The 23,453-nt window shown below is 39.2% G+C and overlaps 1 protein-coding gene across 1 annotated transcript; it reads left to right on the forward strand.

Moving 5' to 3' along the window:
• Nucleotides 1–294: 294 nt before the first annotated feature.
• th (tyrosine hydroxylase) lies at nucleotides 295–22,868 on the forward strand. Its single transcript, XM_020457053.2, has 13 exons — nucleotides 295–508; nucleotides 959–1,162; nucleotides 3,514–3,688; nucleotides 3,969–4,057; nucleotides 4,344–4,411; nucleotides 9,380–9,430; nucleotides 11,375–11,520; nucleotides 12,492–12,627; nucleotides 16,925–16,994; nucleotides 17,231–17,287; nucleotides 17,455–17,550; nucleotides 18,333–18,466; nucleotides 20,576–22,868. The coding sequence occupies exons 1-13, from the start codon at nucleotides 425–427 to the stop codon at nucleotides 20,733–20,735; spliced, it is 1,470 nt and encodes a 489-aa protein (XP_020312642.1). The 5' UTR covers nucleotides 295–424; the 3' UTR covers nucleotides 20,736–22,868.
• The last annotated feature ends 585 nt before the right edge of the window (nucleotides 22,869–23,453 follow it).

Genomic DNA, 23,453 nt, shown 5'->3' on the forward strand with positions numbered 1-23,453 from the left:
TATTTCAATATATCAGGAGGTGCTGCAGAACCTTCAGCACCCCTACTTCCCGCAGCTATGATTGGAGATCAATATAAATGTTCTTGCTACATTAGGATACCAAAACGAAACCACACGAAAATGGCTTTTAAAATGCCACTTGCTCTGTTACATAATAATCAAGGCAAATATGGGAACATGTGTCGGATGCTGTGTTGTTTGATAAAGAGAACGGGATGCTTGACGTCAGGAAGGACAAACAAATCCTCCCCCCTCCCCAATAAATAAGACAGACAAGTTCTTCCGCGTGGGGGAAAAAGACACCAGGCGCACCAAGCAAAGTCAACGCAGTGCAGGGAGCATCAATAAAAGACGCTCAGATACACAGACACTCACATTACACACGCATACAAAGACACTATTTTACACACTCCAGAATCTGATCATGCCGATTTCAAGCAGCTCTTCTTCCTCAACGAAGAGTATGCGCAGGGCAGCGTCCGAGCTCGAGAGGTCTGATTCTGTTACGGTAAGGAGTAACGTTCTTATTACCATTCCATTTAGACCTATCATACTCAACTTTTGAGTAGAAATGGTCAAAACTATTGTTATAAGTGTCACTTGCTAATCTTTTTAAGACTTTTTTTAATGTTGCCTCAATGCGCGCAGAGAGCCTGGCTCATTGGAGAGGGCACTATTATGCAGGAGCGGTTGGGTAAATGGTAACTTTTTATAGGAAAATAACTTATTGTGGTTTAGCAGCTCGGCTTTTAAATCACTAAGACTAAGCTATGCGTCAGGTTTACTTAGACTGCATTGGTGTTCTTATGCGTGTTTGGAGATGTAAAATGGTTCCACCGAGGTAAGCAAGGCTCTATGGGCTGTGTCTTGTGCGCTGTCGGTGGTCGAGATATATATGTTCACAGACATAACAGTAAAGCTGTTTTAAATCCAATATGTTGCTCTTTTTTTGGCGCAGTCTCCAAGATTCATTGGGAGACGACAAAGTTTGATCGAGGATGCGCGGAAGGAACGAGAAGCAGCGGCAGCCGCGGCAGAGGCGGCTGAAGCGACTGAACAGATCGTGTTTGAGGAAGAGGATGGACAAGCTCTGCTCAATCTCTTCTTCACGCTGAGAAGTTCCAAGACACCAGCACTGTCACGCTCTCTCAAGGTGTTCGAGGTAAGTACAAACGAGCTATGCCTTTTTCTGTATTAAAGAGCCTAAATTTTAAAAAAGGATTTAAAGTGAAACGTTTAACTTTGAAAATAAACAGCATCGAATTTAACCTAATAGTCTACCAATTAACACAAACCAACACTTGTTTTTGTTTAAATGGAGAGTGGGATACATATTTTGCACAACTTATATTTTGTATGAATATACGGGAAAATAGGAGATATTCAAGAAGGCAATTAATTCGGAGTTGTAAGGTGTGAGAAAATGTTGTAGCCTAAGCCTATTAGTGCTTGCTCTCAGCTCTTCTTGTTAATTTTTCCAGGCGACAAGGCAGCATCACTGTGTCTATTATGTCATTATGGTTCAGGAGAGGCAACTAGGTAAATTCGAATGTTATGGCAAGTTATGCAGAGCAGATTGTTGGAGCCTTGAACAAAGGTGTCAAGGATTATTCCTAAATAGATTTCCTAAATGGGAATGATTCTATGGCGATATTGTTTTCGTGGTGTATCTTATGCTATCAACAACAACTTGTTTTAAAGTATAGTAATTTCTTATCAAGGGAAAATAAAATATCCCTGAATTGTCCACATCTTAAAATGTGTGGGCTAATCTAATCAAGCCAACCCCCACCTGGCAAAAACGAGTTAATTTCAACGTCATTTCAACCCCACCAAAAAAAATCTGTGATGATATTGAATCAACGTGGGAAACTGATTTGATTTGCGAAAAGTCTTCAATGTCAAGGAATTTCGTCATTTTTTCACTTAACTGTTAAGGTAAATCCAATTGAAAGGGTAACATTTTTCGTTGAATTCACGTTAATTGACATCTGAACCAAATGTAAAACAAACCTACATGTTGAACTGATGTCAATGCCCAGTGGGTCATGATTGCGTTAAAGTATAATCTTGTTTTAATTCAATTGTAGTCTCATGAAGTTATTTAAAATTACATAAATTAAATTATGTTGACATTTAAGATGAAATCTTTGTAGGAAATGTAATCCGATATCACCAGCCTTGAGATTTTTAATGTTCCTGATAGGTCGCTATTTCATTGGGTGTGGATGTAGAGAACCTAGAGGAAGCTGCCTGGTACAACAGCATGAGATCAAATGTTGCAAGCAAGTTTGTTTAAACACGTAAGAGCATGTAATCTCCCTTTCTGCCTTGATCAGACAGTCAGTGCCGTTGCGTTTTGGTGCAAAATTATAATATATATATTTTTTAAGTATTGATGCATCTACACTGTGGGTCTGATAGGTCTGATAGAGGCGTTAGTTGCCCTGCGTTTGTGAAGAAATCCTGCACTGGCGTGTAGCTATGTGATAGCTCATTTCTGCAGTCGAATGACCAGAAGCGCCCTTATGGGTGGAACTTTATTCATCTTTTTCATAATTAAAAAACTTTAACTACGAAAATCCAGAATTTCCATGTCAAACAGTTTGGTTATATTTCAGTCTTCTATGATGTATATAAAGTGTAATATCTCCTCACTTCCTTTCCTTCACTGCAAGAACAAGCCAGATGAGAACCAGCCTAATGATGAGATTCCACCATAAAATAATGTTCTCAAGTCTTTTCTAGGTAGTGCCGATGAAGGGGTGGAGACGAGGAAACATTTTTAGCAAATGAGAAAGAGCCTAAGAGAATTTCCTATTTTCTAGTGCAGATGCAGTGGTGGTGTAAACCTTAGTTAAAATACTTTAAAGTACGAGTTAGGTAGTTTTTGGGGGGGTATCTGTACTTTACTATTTATATTTTTTACAACTTTTACTTCACTACATTCCTAAAGAAAATAAATTTCCTTTTACTTCATACATTTTCGCCTGACACCCAAAAGTGCTTGTTATATTTTGAATGATTAGGACAGGAAAATGGTCCAATTCACGCACTTATCAAGACAACATCCCTGGTCATCCCTACTTCCTCTGATCTTGCGGACTCACTAAACATTTTTTTTTTTAAATATACATGTCTGAGTGTGGGAGTGTACCTCTGGCTATCAGTAAAAACAATTATGAAAATGATGCCGTCTGGTTTGCTTAACATACGGAATTTTAAATGATTTATACTTTTTCTGTTGATACTTAAGTATATTTTAGCAATTACATTTATTTTTAATACTTAAGTATATTTAAAACCAAGTAGTTTTAGACTTTTACTTAAGTAGTATTTTACTGGGTGAATTTTACTTGAGTCATTTTTTATTAAGAAATCTTTACTTTTACTCAAGTATGACAGTTGGGTACTTTTTCCACCACTGTGCAGATGAAGGGGAGTAGACGAGGAAACGATAGATGTTTGAGCAATTGAGAAGAGCCTAAGAGATATATATGTTGTGCCTGATAGACGTTTGAAGCTAAGATCCACCACCTGGAAACACGGCCGTGCAGGAAGCCCCGGGACAGCCTGGAGGGGCTGGAGTACTTTGTTCGCTGCGAGGTGCACCTGTCTGATGTCAGCACCCTCATCAGCTCCATCAAGAGGATAGCAGAGGACGTCAAAACCACCAAAGAAGTCAAATGTGAGAACCTTCAATAATTTCTGCATAATGCACTTTATTAAAACTGTACTAGTCTCACGAGCACAGGTGAGAAAACATAATGCTGTCGAACTCGAGGCTTAAACAGAAGCAGCTATCAAGTGTAAGACCATCTAATATTGTATAGCCAATGTATGACCCAATGTTTGTCCAAACATTTGTGTGCATTACGTGTTTTGCAGTGACAAGAACTAAAGATATACATGGAAATGGGAGCATGTTTGTAAAAAAAAAAAAAAACATCTTTATGGTCTTTTTTCAGTTCACTGGTTCCCAAAGAAAATCTCTGAGCTGGACAGATGTCACCACCTTATCACAAAATTTGATCCAGATTTAGACCAAGAACACCCAGTGAGTGAATGAATGGAAACAATCACTCTAGCTGCTAATGTAGATAGAGTGAGAGTGAGAATATCATTGTTGTTACACTGTTATTACATGATTATTATTAAATGGGAAACAACGTTTTGGGCGCAACTCACAAGTTTTGACTGTCGTTGAGCCTACATCAGATAATAATCTTATTACATTGCTATAACGATGCCTTATTTCTAATAACAGTATAATGACACTAGATCAAATGTGAAACTATAGATATTGGGTCACTACTCATGTTTTGTGTGACGGTTTTGTACAGGGATTCACAGATCCCGTCTATCGGCAGAGGAGAAAGATGATTGGAGACATTGCCTTCAGATATAAACAGTAAGCCAGAAATAATTATACCGTGACTCATTACAACATTTATTCATTTTAAACATAAGCCCTAAAAAAATCAGATTTCTAATTTCACTAATTAATATATATAGATATTTCAATATACTGCTATGTAGCAGACCTGGGCAGAAAATACTGTAGTTGTATTTTGTAGTTTATTTGAAAATACAGTACAAACTGGAGGTAGTCGAATATAGTTTATATAATTTGAACAAAAAGGCAACTATTTTCTTTGATAATACAGGTCTCAGAAAAACAAATAGTATTTTGAATACCTCTCAGAAAAACAAATAATATTTTAAGGTACTTGAATATGCACTGCATTCGGAAAGTATTCAGACCCCTTGACTTATTCCATATTTTGTTTGGTTACATCCTTATTCTAAAATTGATTAGTTGTTTTGTTTCCTTCAATCTACACACAATACCCCACAATGACAAAGGAAAAACAGGTTTAAATTTTTTTTTGCTAATTTATTAAAGATAGAAATATCACATATACAGTGCCTTGCGAAGTATTCGGCCCCCTTGAACTTTGCGACCTTTTGCCACATTTCAGGCTTCAAACATTAAGATATAAAACTGTATTTTTTGTGAAGAATCAACAACAAGTGGGACACAATCATGAAGTGGAACGACATTTATTGGATATTTCAAACTTTTTTAACAAATCAAAAACTGAAAAATTGGGCGTGCAAAATTATTCAGCCCCCTTAAGTTAATACTTTGTACATAAGTATTCAGACCCTTTAGTCAGTACTTTGTTGAAGCACCTTTGGCAGCAATTATAGCCTCAAGTATGATGCTACAAGCTTGACACACCTGTATTTGGGGAGTTTCTCCCATTCTTCTCTGCAGATCCTCTCAAGCTCTGTCAGGTTGGATGGGAAGCGTTGCTGCATAGCTATTTTCAGGTCTCTCCAGGGATGTTTGATCGGGTTCAAGTCTAGGCTCTGGTTGGGCCACTCAAGGACATTCAGAGACTTGTCTCGAAGCCACTCATGCATTGTCTTGGCTGTGTGCTTAGTGTCGTTGTCCTGTTGGAAGGTGAACCTTTGCCACAGACTGAGGTCCTCAGCTCTCTGGAGCAAGTTTTCATCAAGGATCTCTCTGTACTTTGCTCCGTTCATCTTTCCCTCGATCCTGACTAGTTTCCCAGTCCCTGCCGCTGAAAAACACCCCTACAGTATGATGCTGCCACCAACTTGCTTCGCCGTAGGGATGGTGCCAGGTTTCCTCCAGACGTGACGCTTGGCATTCAGGCCAAAGAGTTCAATATTGGTTTCATCAGATCAGAGAAGCCTAACCCTGACCCAAACCCTGAGAGTCTTTAGGTGCCTTTTGGAAAACTCCAAGTGGGCTGTCATGTGCCTTTTACTGAGGAGTGGCTTCCGTCTGGCTACTCTACCATAAAGGCCTGATTGGTGGAGAGCTGCAGAGATGGTTATCCTTCTGGAAGGTTCTCTCATCTCCACAGAGGAACTCTGGAGCTCTGCCAGAGTGACCATCGGGTTCTTGGTCATCTCCCTGACAAAGACCCACCTCCCCCGATTGCTCAGTTTGGCCGGGCGGTCAGCTCTAGGAAGAGTCTTGGTGGTTCCAAACTTATTCCGTTTGAGAATGATAGAGGCCACTATGTTTTTGGGGACCTTCAATGCTGCAGTCATTTTTTGGTACCCTTCCCAGATCTGTGCCTTGACACAATCCTGTCTCGGAGCTCTAAGGACAATTCCTTCGATCTCATGGCTTGGTTTTTGCTCTGACATGCACTGTCAATTGTGGGACCTTATATAGACAGGTGTGTGCCTTTCCAAATCATGTCCAATCAATTGAATTTACCACAGGTGACCTCCAATCATGTTGTAGAAACATCTCAACGATGGTCAATGAAAACAGGATGCAGCTGAGCTCAATTCCGAGTCTCATAGCAAAGGGTCTGAAAACGTATGTAAATAAATTATTTCAGTTTTTTATTTTTGATAAATTAGCAAACATTTTTTTAAACCTGTTTTTGCTTTGTCGTTAAGGGGTATTGTGTGTATAGTAACAGTGGAACCAAACAATTTTTTTTGAGGGGTTCTGTTCAGAACGAAACGATTGGAAAATAATTTAGGTTCCAACCCCTCCATAAGATTGTGGAAATTGCTTTATAATTGCATAATAATGGAGTTATAACATGTGGAATAAGGAGCAGTTACTATTCCTGTAGAGTACTGTATTGCTCATTGCTATGCAATTACCAAAGTGTTTACGTAACATGGTAATAAAATGTTGCTCAAGGTTATTACAGTTTAATTACACAGGCGCCAGAACAGTTTGTTAAGTGTTACTGAGAACGCTAACAGTAACAAAATATGCCTATTAAGTGTCAAAAGGAAACTAAAAATCCCAATACTAGGGCGTCAGGTAGCCTAGTGGTTAGAGGGTTGGACTAGTAACTGAAAGGTTGCAAGATCAAATGCCCGAGCTGACAAGGTAAAAATCTGTCGTTCTGCCCCTGAACAGGGCAGTTAACCCACTGTTCCTAGGCTGTCATTGAAAATAAGAATTTGTCCTTAATTGATCTGCCTAGAAAAATAAAGGTAAAACCATTTTTTTAAAATACTGCCTTCTTGAATCAATTACAGCCAAGGTAGGTTGAAAATCATGTTAATTTGTATTCTGAGTAAACAATCCCTTTAAAGACGGTATAGTATGTGTTTGAAACAAGAACATTTACCCTCAGATGGAGCTTTTTACCTTTTCAGTGGCATAGTAGTTGAGCGTCACAACTTCCTTATACTTATCTGTACAAAATATAATTGGTTAGGGCCTACCCTTCCCGAGTGGCGCAGCGGTCTAATACACTGCAGTGCTTGAGGCATCACTACAGACCCGGGTTTGATCTAAGGCTGTGTCACAACCGGCTGTAACAGGGAATCTCATAGGGCGGATCACAATTGTCCCAGCGTCGTCTAGGTTAGGAGAGTTTGGGTGTTTAATTTGTGTCATCTCAATCTGGCGACTCCTTGTGTATGCTGAGCACTTGTTGGCTGCTTTTCCTTCACTCTTGTGGTCCAACTCATCCCAAACCATCTCAATTGGGTTGAGGTCGGGTGATTGTGGAGGCCAGGTCATCTTATGCAGCACTCTCCTTGGTCAATAGCCCTTACACAGCATGGAGGTGTGTTGGGTCATTGTCCTGTTGAAAATCAAATGATAGTCCCACTAAGCGCAAACCAGATGGGATGGCGTATCAATGCAGAATTCTGTGGTAGCCATGCACGTTAAGTATGCCTTGAATGTATAAAAGATCACTGACAGTGTCACCAGCAAAGCACCCCCACACCATCAAAACACCTCCTCCATGCTTTATGGTGGGAACCACACATGCAGAGATCGTCCGTTCACCTTTTCTGCTTCTCACAAAGACACAGCGATTGGTGGAACCAAAAATCTAACATTTGAACTCATCAGACCAAAGAACAGATTTCCACCGGTCTAATGTCCATTGCTCAGGTTTCTTGGCCCAAGCAAACCTCTTCTTATTATTGGTGCACTTTAGTAGTGGTTTCTTTGCAACAATTTGACCATGAAGGCCTGATTCACACAGTCTCCTCTGAACAGTTGATGTGTCTGTTTCTTGAACTCTGTGAAGCATTTATTTGGGCTGCAATTTCTGAGGCTGGAAACTCTACTGAACTTATCCTCTGCAGCAGAGGTAATTCTGTGTTTTCCTTTCCTGTGGCGGTCCTCATGAGAGCCAGTTTCATCATAACGCTTGATGGTTTTTGCAACTGCACTTGAAGAAATGTTGGCACATAGGCATTGACTGTCCATGTCTTAAAGTAATGATGGACTGTCATTTTCTCTTTGCTTATTTGAGATGTTCTTGCCATAATATGGACTTGGTCTTTTAACAAATAGGGCTCTTCTTTATACCATCCCTACCTTGGATCTTCTTTATACCATCCCTACCTTGTCACAACACAACTGATTGGCTACAACACATTACGAAGGAAAGAAATTCCACAAATGAACTTTTAACAAGGCACACCTGTTGATTGAAATGCATTCCAGGTGACTACCTCATGAAGCTGGTTGAGAGAATGCCAAGAGTGCAAAAAAAGCTCTGAAGAAGGCCGTGAGGCCGATACGTAAAAGCTTATTAAAGAGTAGTGATACTATAAAGAGCAGTGTGCGGGTTTCTTCTTTTTTCTAATTTTATTCAACTGTTACCATGCATTAGCAAAAAAGATAGCTTAGATGTGCGAGTGCCTTTTGAATTAAATAATAAAATATAATATATATAAAAAATATAAAATATTTTTTGATTTGTTTAATACTTTTTTGGTTACTACATGATTCCATATGTGTTATTTCATAGTTTTGATGTCTTCACTAAAAACCCTTGAATGAGTAGGTGTGTCCAAACTTTTGACTGGTACTGTATATATAAATGGTTAGACTTTATGGAAATGGACATTCAGGAGAATGGACATTTACAAAATGTTCAGATAGAAATGTATTGTGTATATCAATTATGACTGTCCTATAGATTGGAATGGTTTATTAGATTTGGTGTGCTCTATTCATTATATTTCTATCTTAACATGCAGTTCCAGATACAGTACTGACATAATTTTTTAAAAGTAGTTACTTTATGAGATTTTTATTAAAAAACAATTTTAAAGTAGTATTTTTTGGGGCTCTCTATTCAAATAGTTGTGGTCACCTCAAAAGTAACTATTTATTTCCCTGAAAAAACAGTTTTCCACAGTTAAAACTATAGTTTTTCTAGGTCTGCCATGTAGTAATACAAATACAAAGAGTCATGAAACTAAACTATAGTAAATGGAGACGATTGACTACTTAAAATGTCATGTAAAAATCATCAAAAAAGTGGATTCAAGGTTTATCCAGGAATAGGAAGCTACAATGGTGTATATCTACTAATTTCATTATTCTCTTTGTCAGAGGGGAGCCCATCCCCAGAGTAGAATACACAGAGGAGGAGATCGGTACATGGTGAGTGGCACTAGCATGATATTCTCTGGTAAAATCAGTGATAAGTTTTCAAACCTTAATCAGTGATAGGCGTGTGGATATTAAACATTTAGGTACATACAAGTGTCTTATATCGGTTGAAAGCTTAAATGCTTGTTAATCTAACTGCACTGTCCGATTTACAGTAGCCATTACAGTGAAAGCATGCCATGCAGTTGTTTGAGGAACGGTTTCATAAATTCACAAATAGCGATTAAATATTCACTTACTTTTTGAAAATCTGCCTCTGATTTGTCATCCAAAGGGTCTCAGCTATAACATGTAGTGACGTTTTGTTAGATACAATCCTTCTTTATATCCCAAAAAGTCAGTTTAGTTGGCGCCATCGATTTGAATAATCCAGTCATTCAACATGCAGAGAAAGGAATCTGAAAATCTACCGCTAAACTTTGTTTAATCAAGTCAGATACGTATCTATTTACTCCTCAGATACTCTAAAATGTAATCAAGCTATAATAGTTCTTACGGAAAGAAGTATGTTCATCGTGCGCCCAAACACAAACACAAACAAGACTGTGTCCCCGTACTAAAACTGATATTTCTTATTTGTTTTGGAAGTTACAAGCCTGAAACCTTGAACATAGACTGCTGACACCCTATGTATATGTAAGCCATAGGAATTGCATCCTGAGAGCTAGAATTCAGAATGCCCCTATACTTTCCATTGTAAGAGCATGGGCTCTCAAAAAAACATTCTGGTTGGTTTTTCTTTGGATTTTCTCCTACCATACCTATGGTGGTATAGTCTCCTACTTTATTTTAACATTTCTATAAACTTTAAAGTGTTTTCTTTCCAATGGTACCAATTATATGCATATCCTGGCTTCAGGGCCTGAGCAACAGGTAGTTTACTTTGGGCACGTTAGTCAGGCGGGAAATTGAGAAAAAAGGAATCTAGCCCTAATTAAGATAGTGTTAGGCCATTGAATTAAAGCTTAGGCAGTAGCTTTTGGAACTACAATGACTCTTCACATCTCAATACTTATCGTGCAAGGGTTGTTTATTGTATGCTTTCTGTTATGCTTCAGCCCTCTGTTTACATGTCCATTTGCACAAAGACGTGTTTATTTCATACTATTTATGATTTTGTGATTTTGACTCAGAGTGGTAAAGGTTATTTAATGGTTCTTTTCCTGATTTGCCACGGATGGAGGGTGCTATCAAGCCATCTAGAGTAAAAGCTTTTGATCGTTTATGTGCAAATGTCACAGATTAAAGTCAATTGCCCAGATATCATGTCAGTCTAAAATGTCAGTTCATTGTTTGACTCACTCCACCAAACGGAAACATTGTGTTTGAACAATATAAAAACCCTTTCAAAAAAACCTTCAGGTCCCTCGACCGAACTTCTTCGAAGTGACTGTCAACCATCTGGTACACGACTTGTTCTGCATCCCAAATGACAACCTATTCCCATATCGTGCACTACTTTTGACCAGAGTCCTATGGGCCCAGTTCAAAATCAGTGCACTATATAGGGAAGGGTGCCATTTGGAACGTAGACTTGCTCATGGATAACCCGATTATAAGAGAGTAAACAGTTTTGTTTTGGAGAGATTTATAGTTGACCTAGAGGACAATATGCTGCCATAACTCAATCAAAGAGAGGCCACACATTCAGCTCACCATTCTGGAAATGGGTTATACAGAAGTCTTCTCTTTTTTAATGTATATATTTGGACTTCTATAACATTTCTGTCTTGAAAATGCAGAGAAATCAATCCTTTTCCCATGACGACTCACAGTTGTGTTTTAAGATTTCTACATTTTCATCTGCAATTTTATCTACAAAATTATATTTGTTTCCATCATGTGTGTTCACCTTCTGGTGTGTGTGTATCCATGTGTGTGTGCGTACGTGCATGCATGTCTTTGTGTTCTCCCACGTGTGTGTGTGTTGGATAGGAGAGAGGTGTACTCCACCCTCAGGGACCTGTACACCACCCATGCCTGCAGTGAGCACCTGGACGCCTTCCGTCTGCTGGAGAGACATTGTGGATACAGCCCTGAAAACATCCCCCAGTTGGAGGACGTGTCACGCTTCCTCAGAGGTACTCATACATGCCGCCTATTGCAGCCATTGTCATTGAGCTTCTCACAAGACACATGCGTCTCTTTGCAATTTCATTGGCAACTCCAGAAATAATTTGAATGAATGTGCTGTGAAAAATGTTTTCCTCAGTCAGCTGAATGCGCCGCTTAGTTCATAGAACCATGGTTACGTTAGTAACCTTTGCTAATAGCGGCTGGGACAAACGGAACAGTAACAGTGGTTTCTAGTGCTTTTAGCGCATCTTGAAAACAAAATATTCCTACAAATTTGGCTCTAGTTGAAAGCTAAGATTCTCAGGAATGTGTTTGTCTCTTCTGTTTCTATCTATCACACAAGCTGTGCAGGACTCAGTAGAATAGACAGAGAAGAATTCTGTACAGAATGACTGGAGGAAAATAATTGATTCTTCACAAAAGATCATACACAAAGATCATCATCAACTTTTTCTTTTTGAGAAAATGGCAATAAGGCCAGATTCAAAAGATTCATACAATGATATTTAAACATTTGTTTCTAATACTGCAACTTGAATGAAAGCTTGATGGTCCATGTTAACAGTATCTTAAATATCATGTATGAATTCATTTGATATCATGTATGAATCAATTTCACTTCATGACCCCCCCCAATAAAGTAGCTCCCTCAGAAATATTAGTGTCTACTACTGACCTATAGCATGTTCAATACAGCCCACTCCTGATTCAACATTAGATACATGTAAGCGCAAAGAAGTGGATATTCAACCTGCGTAGGGGTCGAAAATGGTAAAGGTCAGGGTTAAGGTTGGGTTTAGAGACAAAGGTTACGTACCGCAGTCATACATTTTCTGTCGGCTGAATACACACTACCTAAGTTCCACCTCTTGGTAGATGCGTTGTCATTAATACCAATTGTCATTGTCACTGTCTCCCGGCTTTTTCTATTTTTTCTTTCTCTGTCTCGCTCTCACTCACTCACTCTCACACACAGAGCGAACAGGGTTCCAGCTGCGTCCCGTGGCAGGTCTCCTCTCCGCCAGAGACTTTTTAGCCAGTCTGGCCTTCCGCGTGTTCCAGTGTACCCAGTATATACGCCACGCCTCTTCTCCCATGCACTCCCCTGAACCGTGAGTACTACTGTTTCACCATGGCCATATTCAGTATGCAAACATTGTAGAAAGTTGCAGATAGAGATGTCATGAATAGAGCTGATGTGATTCCTAATTCTACATGCTATATTTCTATCTTAACATTGCACAACATCCTAGTTCTCCATACCCCGGTTAAAAGATAGCTGATCTACATTTTTCAACATTGTTTTGGATACAGTGCAACCTTTGGTAGGTAGTCTGCTGTCAGGCTTCGACTGTGGTACAGCAAAGCCAAATCAACCTGTGCTCATGGTTCTCACAGGGGAAGTGAAATGATAGGCTATAATGACTTTGCTCAAGATCATGTATGCCGCAAAAGACATGCAACTAACTATAATGTAACAAATTCCACATCAGCCAATTAAAAACGTTGACGTACTGTAGTTGGACGTGATCGAACAGTTTTTCATGAAAGCGTTCCTAACAGAAGTTCTGCTAATCAAAGTTACGAAATCACGTGTGTTTAAATGACTGGTTAAATAGCTCACAATGTAGTGAGCCAAGCTCCTGATCATATTCGCAGTTTGCAGCAAGGGATTGAATCCCAGGTTAAATTATTTATGTACAATTACATTTGTGTTATTGTGTTGCAAAGGGAAGTGCAACACCTTGATAATTAATAATAATAATACATTTAATGAGGCATCTTTCTTCAGCCCTGTAGACACACGGTTAATAATCCTGTTTATTACATATATTGCACAGACGTGTATATTTAACTGTACAACGTTGTACATACATTATTAAAATTTATCTACAAACATCACAAATGCATTATTTGACTCAAGGACCAGCAGGAGATAGTTTTTCTAATTTGAGTCGCGTAGGGGACTTGAACCCACACAAAACGTTTTGGAGCATACCCCCTTGCAATTCTCCTTTGACCTCTCATCAACGAGCTGTTTTTGCCCAAAGGACTACCACTGACTGGTTGTTTTCTGTTTGTCGCACCATTGTCAGTAATCCCTAGACACTGTCGTGCGTGAAAAGCCCAAGTGGGCTGAGATACTGAAACCGGAGTGCCTGGCACCGATGATCATACCCCACTCAATGTTGTCACTCATTTTGCCCTTTCTAACGTTCAATCGAACAGTCTCTGAATACCTCGATGCTTGTCTTCCTGCTTTATATAGCAAGCCACGGCCACATGACCCGCTGTAAAAGCAAACCACTTTCGTGAATGGGGTGCTTTACTTAATAAACTGTGTATCTTAAAAATAAGATAGATGATGTGTTTCTTTAAATACGATTTGCTGTACAATTACAGGTCAAATACAAACAGTCAGCAATAATCTAATGAATTCAGGGTTTTTGAAATTAGTCCTAGGCTAAATATAAGCCTTCCACAACCATAAGACCCAATAATAATGTCATTATTTCATCAAAATAGTTGAGCCTGCTTTTTTGCAGTACTGCCCTACTAAGCAAAAAGGCAGTAACTGCTCATAACGTGGAATTGAGAAAAAATGCTTTTATTTACCTTGGTTTCATAGTAACCTTATGCAGTTACTGCTAACATGACCCCCATTTTCTCCAAAACACAATACAATAGAGGCAGCATACTTGTCCAAATGATTAAGCATGTATTTAATGTAGCAAAAAGTTAGAGCATAACCTATAAACCCATGTTATCCTTATGGAGAAACTTGGATGTGTCAAACTACATGAACCTGTGAGCGCAGAGAGAATAACTCTGTGGCTTATCCACCCCAACCTCCCCTCGACGACCACATCGAAATCGGTGTGTCTCTGTGTGACGAAGAGGCCGCAATATGTCACAAGCATGTTGAAATCACTAATTGTCAGGCTTCATTCTGGGCCTACATTTTGCACAATCGCTGCGGTTAGACCAAGCGAGCTACGGTCAAGTGGGGCACCTCGTTGAACTCGGCACATCCCAGAGACTACGGTGATGCCATTTGCCAACCCTTTCCGTGTTGATTTCAGCCTGTCCATTTGGTGATGGTTCATCACTGTTTAAACTTATTGGAAATGGACAATAATTCAGCCATCAAGTCAGCCATCCATCAGTCAATAAGATATCATACTGACACCAAACTGATACATACTGACACAAACCCACTTTTTCCAACTCGTTTAGAAGCCAACTATCACATATTTCAGAGCCGGCCCAAAATTCACAGTGCCTAAAAAACGGAAAACACATAGTTACGTTCTAGCTGCGGTTCCAGTTATGACTTTATGTGTAGGCCTAGCTGCGGTGACCCCGAATCCCGAGGTTTGGCTCGATAGGTCATTCGGAGCCCGAACAGCGACCTTCATTAGTGCTGAAAATGCATTTTTTTTTCGGGCGTTGCTACTGGGTCCCTGAAAGAGCTATCGGACAGAAACTTGTAGGGTCCGTCTCTATGGGCCGAGACTTTTCTAAAGGTTGTCATTTTCGCTACGCTAAAAATTAATTGAAGATATTGCAAATGGACTAGGCTGTTTCTCGGCCTGAGAACCTTCTAGAGCCACATAACTCACCATGCACTACCGACTTAAGCTCTAAAACAGGTTTATAAAGTTTCAGAGCTCCTGGGTCTGACTGTTCTTTGATGTTTCGAACGCCGGTAACTATTGCAGGCTCTGTGGGTCTGTAAGCCCCACACTGTGTCATTCCATGTTGGCTGTGCGTTTGTGAGTACAGAAAATCACAGAAATCACGTAGAGCTCCGAAACCTGCCTTAACGGATTCGCCTTAACACACCTCAACTGAATCTAGAAGTTTAAAAAAACAAAAAAGCATTTGTTTTAGCATCATGAAATGAACGTTGTACGATTTCTCGTAAACTTGAATAGATAAATGGCTGGTTCTATTTTTCCTTACAGCGTAGGTTTATGTACTTTGATGTGAAGCGGTCAAATTAGTGCTGTATTACCATTTTCAACCTTTAAATTCACAAAATGTGCATTAACTCAAAGAGCGTTGTGGCCTCGACGCCATCTTGTTTCTGGGCTAAAAGTACATTTGGCCACCCCTATGCTCACTGAGTTTCGTCTTTGAAGTCTGTTCCATTTACAAGAAACGGCCATGTCCATTTGGTTATGAAATGTCTATTTGCCATATACAGTCAGCCGCCATCTGGTGGAATTTTCCGGTACAGCATTACATTTAAAAAATAATAATAATATGTATACAGTGGGGCAAAAAATATTTAGTCAGCCACCAATTGTGCAACCCTACATAAGGGACGCATGTGGCAGCTCCCTAACGATTGATAAGGATTTTCATAGGGCAAATGGACGGTCCCTGAGATACAGTATCTCAGAAACCGAGTGCCCTGGAAACTTAATTTTTTGACTTCCCTGAGACCAGGCCTTGGGGCGCGACCTGAGGCCGTCTGCCTAGTAAGGGACGTGGACGTCTAGTAAGGGACCATCCATTTGCCCAATGAAATCGTTAGGGAGCTGCCATATGCGTCCTTTATGTAGGGTTAGAGATAGGTAGGGCAGAAAACTGATCTGACTTTCAAGTTTGTCTATGACAATACCATTTTGTAAAAAAAAACACCAAAAACCATTTATAATGCAAATTCACTAATAATGACTAACTTCTTGTAGGCATTATAGAAAATTAACCCATGTCTCATCAACAATCTCTCAAGCACAATGCCCACGTGCTAGTGAGCAGCCAGCTAATCTTTATATTTCAAGTTTATCCTACTTGGATCAATTTGCTAGCTAACAAGGCACAACAGAATCAATGTTTATCGATACAACCGTTTTAATAGTGTCTGCTCTGCGTGCAATTTGAGGACTTGAGACATTTAAAGGGGATTGTTAGAAAACTTCTCCTCTATTACAGTAAAATAATATCTCAATGTGTTTCGGTGTCCATAATATGGACCCCGAAACACATTATGAATCATTCGGTTAGACCTTCTGTTGGAACATACCTCAAATGTGAACAGCGAGTTGAAACCGCTTGTCAGTGGGAACCGCTTGCCAATTTCCTGCAATTCTACAAAGTTTGTACATGACTTATTATGCATCTCTTGCAGGGTATTTTGAAAGATTTCAAATAGTATTTAAACTCAGGTCTGCAGTCCAAACAGCTCTCTGTCCTGTATAATTTATTTCTCTTAATTTCTCTCTTTCCATACCTCTCTCTTCCTTATCTGCACCTTCTTAGATCGAGACAGCATCATGCACTTTCTGTATGATAATTGTAGGAAATATGTTCTGGGCATCTTATTCTCACTTTCTGTCTCCATCTCCTGTGTGACTGTGAGCATTTAATCATCTCATTATTTTTGTGATGTTGCGATAGGGACTGTGTGCACGAACTCCTGGGCCACGTCCCCATTCTGGCTGACCGAGTGTTCGCCCAGTTTTCTCAGGTGACAAATTCTGTGGCTTTATTGGCTTTATTGATTCTGATGTATTGATTGTGAAGATGGACATTTTTAACCCAATAACATTTATTAAAGAAGCAGTTCTAACATGAGAGTTGGGCCTCTGGCCTGCACCTTGACTTGAGCTGTCTACCCATCACCCTCTTGTCTGCTTTGTATACCATGAACCAAAGATGATACTCTGTCATGCTTTACTAACAGAGATCACATGTGTCTTGTAGAACATCGGTCTTGCTTCACTGGGGGCTTCAGAAGAAGATATTGAGAAACTGTCAACGGTAAGTTTTGTTGTTGCAACATGGCTTGGATTATTCCTGATCCCTTATTTGCTTCCTACCACACATGCAAAACATGACTAATTCAGAAAGCATGTCTCCTGTGTGTGTGTGTGTGTGTGTGTGTGTGTGTGTCTGTGTGTGTGTGTGTGTTTGTGTGTGTGTCTCAGCTCTACTGGTTCACGGTGGAGTTTGGTCTGTGTAAACAGGGTGGCATTGTGAAAGCCTACGGGGCAGGACTCCTCTCCTCATATGGAGAGCTAGTGGTGAGTACATGGTTTTAGACATGGAGTATTCTCTTCCTCTCTCCAATCTAAAATCATACCATATCTTAAAATATGGGACGGTTGAGCTAATGTGCGCTAATGTGATTAGAATGACATTGTAAGGAACAAGAACATTTCCCAGGACATAGACATATCTGATATATGCAGAAAGCTTAAATTCTTGTTAATCTAACTGCACTGTCCAATTTACAGTAGATCAATTAGGCACATTTGGGCAGACTTGATACAACATTTGGAACAGAAATGCAATGGTTCATTGGATAAGTCTAACAATTTGCACATACATTGCTGCCATCTAGTGGCCTAAATCTAAATTGCAGCTGGGCTGGAATAATACATGATGGCCTTTCTCATGCAGTTCAAAGATGATGAAAAAAACTGCAATTTTTTTTCTCTGTGATATCTTTTACCAGATCTAATGTGTTATATTCTCATACATTAATTTCACATTTCCACAACCTTCAAAGTGTTTCCTTTCAAATGGTATCAAGAATATGCATATCCTTGCTTCAGGTCCTGAGCTACAAGCAGTTAGATTTAGTTAGATGTCATTTTAGGCAACAAAAAAAAGGTCAGATCCTTAAGAGGTTCATCTTAGATATAAGCCACCATAATATAGACAACGTAATGGAACAGAATAAACCTCCACTAACCTAATTTTCAATTAAATGTTGAATTACAGGAATCTCCAGACGTCCAGACATTAACCCCCCCCCCCCTCTCTCCCTCTCTATCTCTCACTCTCCCCCTGTCCTCCCCAGCATGCTCTGTCAGATGAGCCAGAGAGGAGGGAGTTTGACCCAGAGGCTGCTGCCATTCAGCCCTACCAAGACCAGAACTACCAGTCTGTATACTTTGTCTCTGAGAGCTTCACAGATGCCAAAGAGAAACTCAGGTATCGGACCAGACACACATAGGCCGTGTCAGAATACCCATACTTGTAGGCTAAATAGTAGGCTTTTTTGGTATGCAAAAATATACATTTAGAAAACGTATGCCAGGATGTCATACTCATTTTGGTTTTACATGAAGTAGAATTCACAGCACACTATTGAGGAAGAGAATCATCCATTCAAAGCTGAATGAAAAATGAACACGCGCGATTGCGCATTAGATGATGCCTTCTCAGTATGGATGAGAGGAATGTTGATATTTGTTGTTTGCTGAATACATTTTTATTAAACAGTACATACAAAATAGTATGTAGTACTATAAGTACACCAGTGGAGGCTGGTGAGAGGAGCTATAGGAGGACAGGCTCATTGTAATGGCTGGAAATAAATGAATGGAGTGGAGTCGAACATGTGGTTTCCATATGTTTGATTTGTTTGATACCTTCTATTAATTCCATTCCAGCCATTACAATGAGCTGCCCTACTATAGCTCCTCCCACCAGCCTCCACTGACGTACACAGCATGTAGTTTTAGTAAGTAGTAGGCAAGACAGATTTCAGACACGGCCATTGACACACGAATGCATACACACACAAGCGCACACGTACAAGCCGTATAGTCCGGGCTCACACTAGTTTTATTATTTTACCAACTTACATCAGTTTTTGTTTTAAACCTGATCTACCTGCTAGCTTCTAGAAGGCCAGCATCCCGGAGTCGTCTCTTCACTGTTGACGTTGAGACTGGTGTTTTGCGGGTACTGTTTAATGAAGCTGCCAGTTGAGGACTTGTGAGGTGGCTGTTTCTCAAACTAGACACTCTAATGTACTTGTTCTCTTGCTCAGTTGTGCACCAGGGCCTCCCACTCCTCTTTCTATTCTAGTTAGGGCCAGTTTGTGCTGTTCTGTGAAGGGAGTAGTACACAGTGTTGTACTAAATCTTCAGTTTCTTGGCAATTTCTCGCATGGAATAGCCTTCGCTTCTCAGAACAAGAATATACTGATGAGTTTCAGAAGAAACGCCTTTGTTTCCGGCCATTTTGTGCCTGTAATTGAACCTACAAATGCTGATGCTCCAGATACTCAATTAGTCTTTAATCAGCAGAACAGTTTTCAGCTGTGCTAACATAATTGCAAAAGGGTTTTCTAATGATCAATTAGCCTTTTAAAATGCTAAACTTGGATTAGCTAACACAACGTGTCATTGGAACACAGGTGTGATGGTTGCGGATAATGGGCCTCTGTACGCCTATGTAGATATTCCATTAAAAATCATTATTTTCCAGCTACAATAGTCATTTACAACATTAACAATGTCTACACAGTATTTAGATCAATTTTATGTTATTTTAATGGACCACATTTTTTGCTTTTCTTTCAAACACAAAGACTTTTGTAAGTGACCCCAAACTTTTGAACGGTGGTGTATATATTTTTCTTGTCTTATTTGCCATGTATGTGTGTGTTATTCAGTGGGTTTCTATGGTCTAATAGCAGTAAGGCGAAATGTTTTTTTTTTTTATACCTACAGGTGTCCTAAAATTCCAAATCAGCTAAATGGTCCATGTTATTACTGACTTAAAACAATTATATATGTTTGGTTAGTCGATATCGCTCTCTAGAGGCTTAGACTGTAGATGGTTAATATGTAGTTGCAGTGCAATGCAAATCAGTTTTCTGTGATTCAATGCATATTGAATTAATGTTTCTTGTAGTTGGCCTCTACTGAAGAAAAGGTGAACCCTAAATATCCATATTGCCTGATACAATAAGAATGATGAGAATGTTGTCATTGAACTTTAGGCAGGCAGGCAGGCAGGCAGGCAGGCAGGCAGGCAGGCAGGCAGGCAGGCAGGCAGGCAGGCAGACAGACAGACAGACAGACAGACAGACAGACAGACAGACAGACAGACAGACAGACAGACAGACAGACAGACAGACAGACAGACAGACAGACAGACAGACAGACAGACAGACAGACAGACAGACAGACAGACAGACAGACAGACAGACAGACAGACAGACAGACAGACAGACAGACAGACATTGACCAATCAATAGATATTAGACTTTTTATACATTGTATATTTGCCTTGTGTTTTTCCTGACAGATCGTATGTGGCTGGAATTAAGAGGCCGTTTTCTGTGCGGTTTGACCCCTACACCTACAGCATAGAGGTCCTGGACAATCCCCTGAAGATCCGAGGAGGCCTGGAGTCTGTCAAGGACGAGCTGAAGATGCTCACAGATGCCCTCAACGTGCTCGCATGATGCACAACAACACTGCTACTGCTACTGGTCCCACTCTGTGCCATTTTGATGTGTGACATAACCATTGTTCTCTTGTGCTTTATGTGGCTGGCTAAGTGGCGACCTTGAAACCTCTCACTGGACTTGGTTGGTTTATTTGATCTGGTGATGTCTCTAAGATATGTTGTGCAGGTGGGTGGGCATTATCCATTGGTACCCATGCTTACTAAAGTCAGGATTCAATCTGATCGCGCTTTGTAGACAATGAGGCATTTAAAGGCAGTTTTCCTCCATTGGTGGAGACTGCATTCATCTCAAATGTTGTACACACTCCCCTCCGTATTTATTTGGGCAGTGAAGCTAAAAGTTTTAATTTGTCTCTATACTTGAGCATTTTGATTTTGAGATCAAATGTTTTATGAGGCAACAGAACAGAATGTCACCGTTTATTTGAGGGTATGTTCATACATATTTGTTTTACCGTTTAGAAATGAAAGTACTATATGTATCTAGTCGGCCCATTTGAAGGTGTCATAAGTATGTGGACAAATTCACATATAGTGTATTAAAAGTAGTCAAACATTTAAGTATTTGGTCCCATTTTCCTAGCATGTGACTCCACAAACTTGTTGGATGCATTTGCAGTTTGTTTTGATTGTGTTTCGGATTACGTTGTGCCCAATAGGAACTGAATGTTGAATAATATATTGTGTCATTTTGGAGTCAGTTTTATTGTAAATAAGAATAAAATATTTTTATGAACACTTCTAAAGGAATGTAGATGCTACCATGATTGCGGATAATCATGAATGAATCCTGAATAATGATGAGGGAGAACGTTACAGAGGCATAAATATCATACCCTGCCACCAAAAAACTCCCGTTATTGGTAATGGTGAGAAGTTAGCATGTTTTGGGGGTATGGTCTTTGTGCCTCTAACTTTCTCACTTATCATTATTCAGTAGTCATTCACGATTATCCATAATGGTAGCATCCACATTAGTGTTGTGTTCATAAACATACTCTATTCTTATTTACAATAAAAGTGATTCCAAAATAAACAATTCGGCTGCGTTTGACGAATCTGATCAGGTCTGAAAAAGATCTGATGAGAGAAGATCTGATTTTGATTTGGTCAAAAGACCAATTAGTGAAAAAAAGATCAGCGCTGGGCTACCTGTTTTAAACACAACCTACATTATTCACCATGCAGTTCCTTTTGGGCACAGCATAATCCAAAACACAACAAAAAGAAACTGCAAATGTATCCAACAACTTTGAAGAGTCACAAGTTTGATGTACAGTGTAGGCATTGCGTGCTATAGGACTATGGGAACAATTACTAAGCTTCTGACCACTATAATAGACCACAAGTAAATTTGTCCAAATACTTGACACCTTCAAATGTTGGGTCTTGATACATAAAGTGCATGAAAAAAACACTCAAATAAAATGTTACGTTCTGTACTGTTGCATCAAATGAAACAATTGATCTCAAATCCAAAATGCTGGATTATAGAGACAAATTAAAAATGTAAACTTCACTGTCCAAATAAATATAGAGGGGAGAGTATGTCACTTCGATCTGAAATTATTTTTAAATGGCGCATTGTCGACAAAATGCAAATTTTGTGCACAAGGAATAGGGCTAAAATGCAGGGTTAATGTAGGGCTAAGGCAAGGTTGTGGTTTGCTACTCACATGTGTTAAGCTTTCAAACAAAAGTCTCAATGCAAAGTTTCACCTCACTTTAATAGTTTGGTATGAATTCAACAAAATATGTAAAACGCTAGGAAAATGACCAAATCCAAGCAGTAAAATTATGAATGTAATAAAAGTAGGGAAACTGGACATGGTATAATGATAAAAATTAAAGATGTTTATGTAAATTACTGTAATATTGAACCAGGGAAAATATTTCAATCATTAAAAACAAATCACCCTGTTTGGAATAAAAAATATATATTATTGTGTGTATAAAAATGTTCTGTGAATTGTAAGCATTGTGCTTGTTGCGATCTAATAGCAGAATAAAAAGAAAGAACTGTATCTGATGTTATATAAATATAGTTATGCTTACCCACTGAGGAAGTTATGAATGCACATTCTCTGTAAAAATATCTATATAAAAAAAATGAAATAATCAGACATTAGCATTACCTCTGGGTGTCCATTCCTGACTCAATCATCTCGAAGAAAAAGGGATTCCTCAAAACAAAAACACACCTATACAGTACATTCTCTAGTATATTGACTATCGCTTTGACTATTCCTCTCAAATTTAATCTGGCTATTATGACAACATTTTATTAAATAAATAAACATCATACATACCAACAAAACACAGGAAAAGAACAAGAAGCACACAGTGTTATTGGTTGTTTGAATGCGAGCATTTGATCAAATGTATGCAATATCATAACTTGTTTTCTCTGAAACATTTGGTGAAGTCGCAGCTCATTTATGTGTGCTTCCGATGCAGATTAAGGGAGATGGGGGCTGGAATGTCAGAATTTTTACACACTTGTATTCCTCATTACCAGTAGGATATCTTATGAGACTCTTTTCAACAAGAAATAGTCAGGCTATTGATTTTGATTGAATAATATTCTTATAAAAAGCATGAGCTGGCGCACACCCAGAGAAACTGATTTAGTGTAGAGCTGCTGACAAACGAAGAATAAACTATAAAAACAGAGTATATAACAATATTCTTAAACAAAATTCAACCGTTTAAA

Source organism: Oncorhynchus kisutch, linkage group LG22 (genome assembly GCF_002021735.2).
Source record: "Oncorhynchus kisutch isolate 150728-3 linkage group LG22, Okis_V2, whole genome shotgun sequence".
Lineage (NCBI taxonomy): Eukaryota > Metazoa > Chordata > Actinopteri > Salmoniformes > Salmonidae > Oncorhynchus > Oncorhynchus kisutch.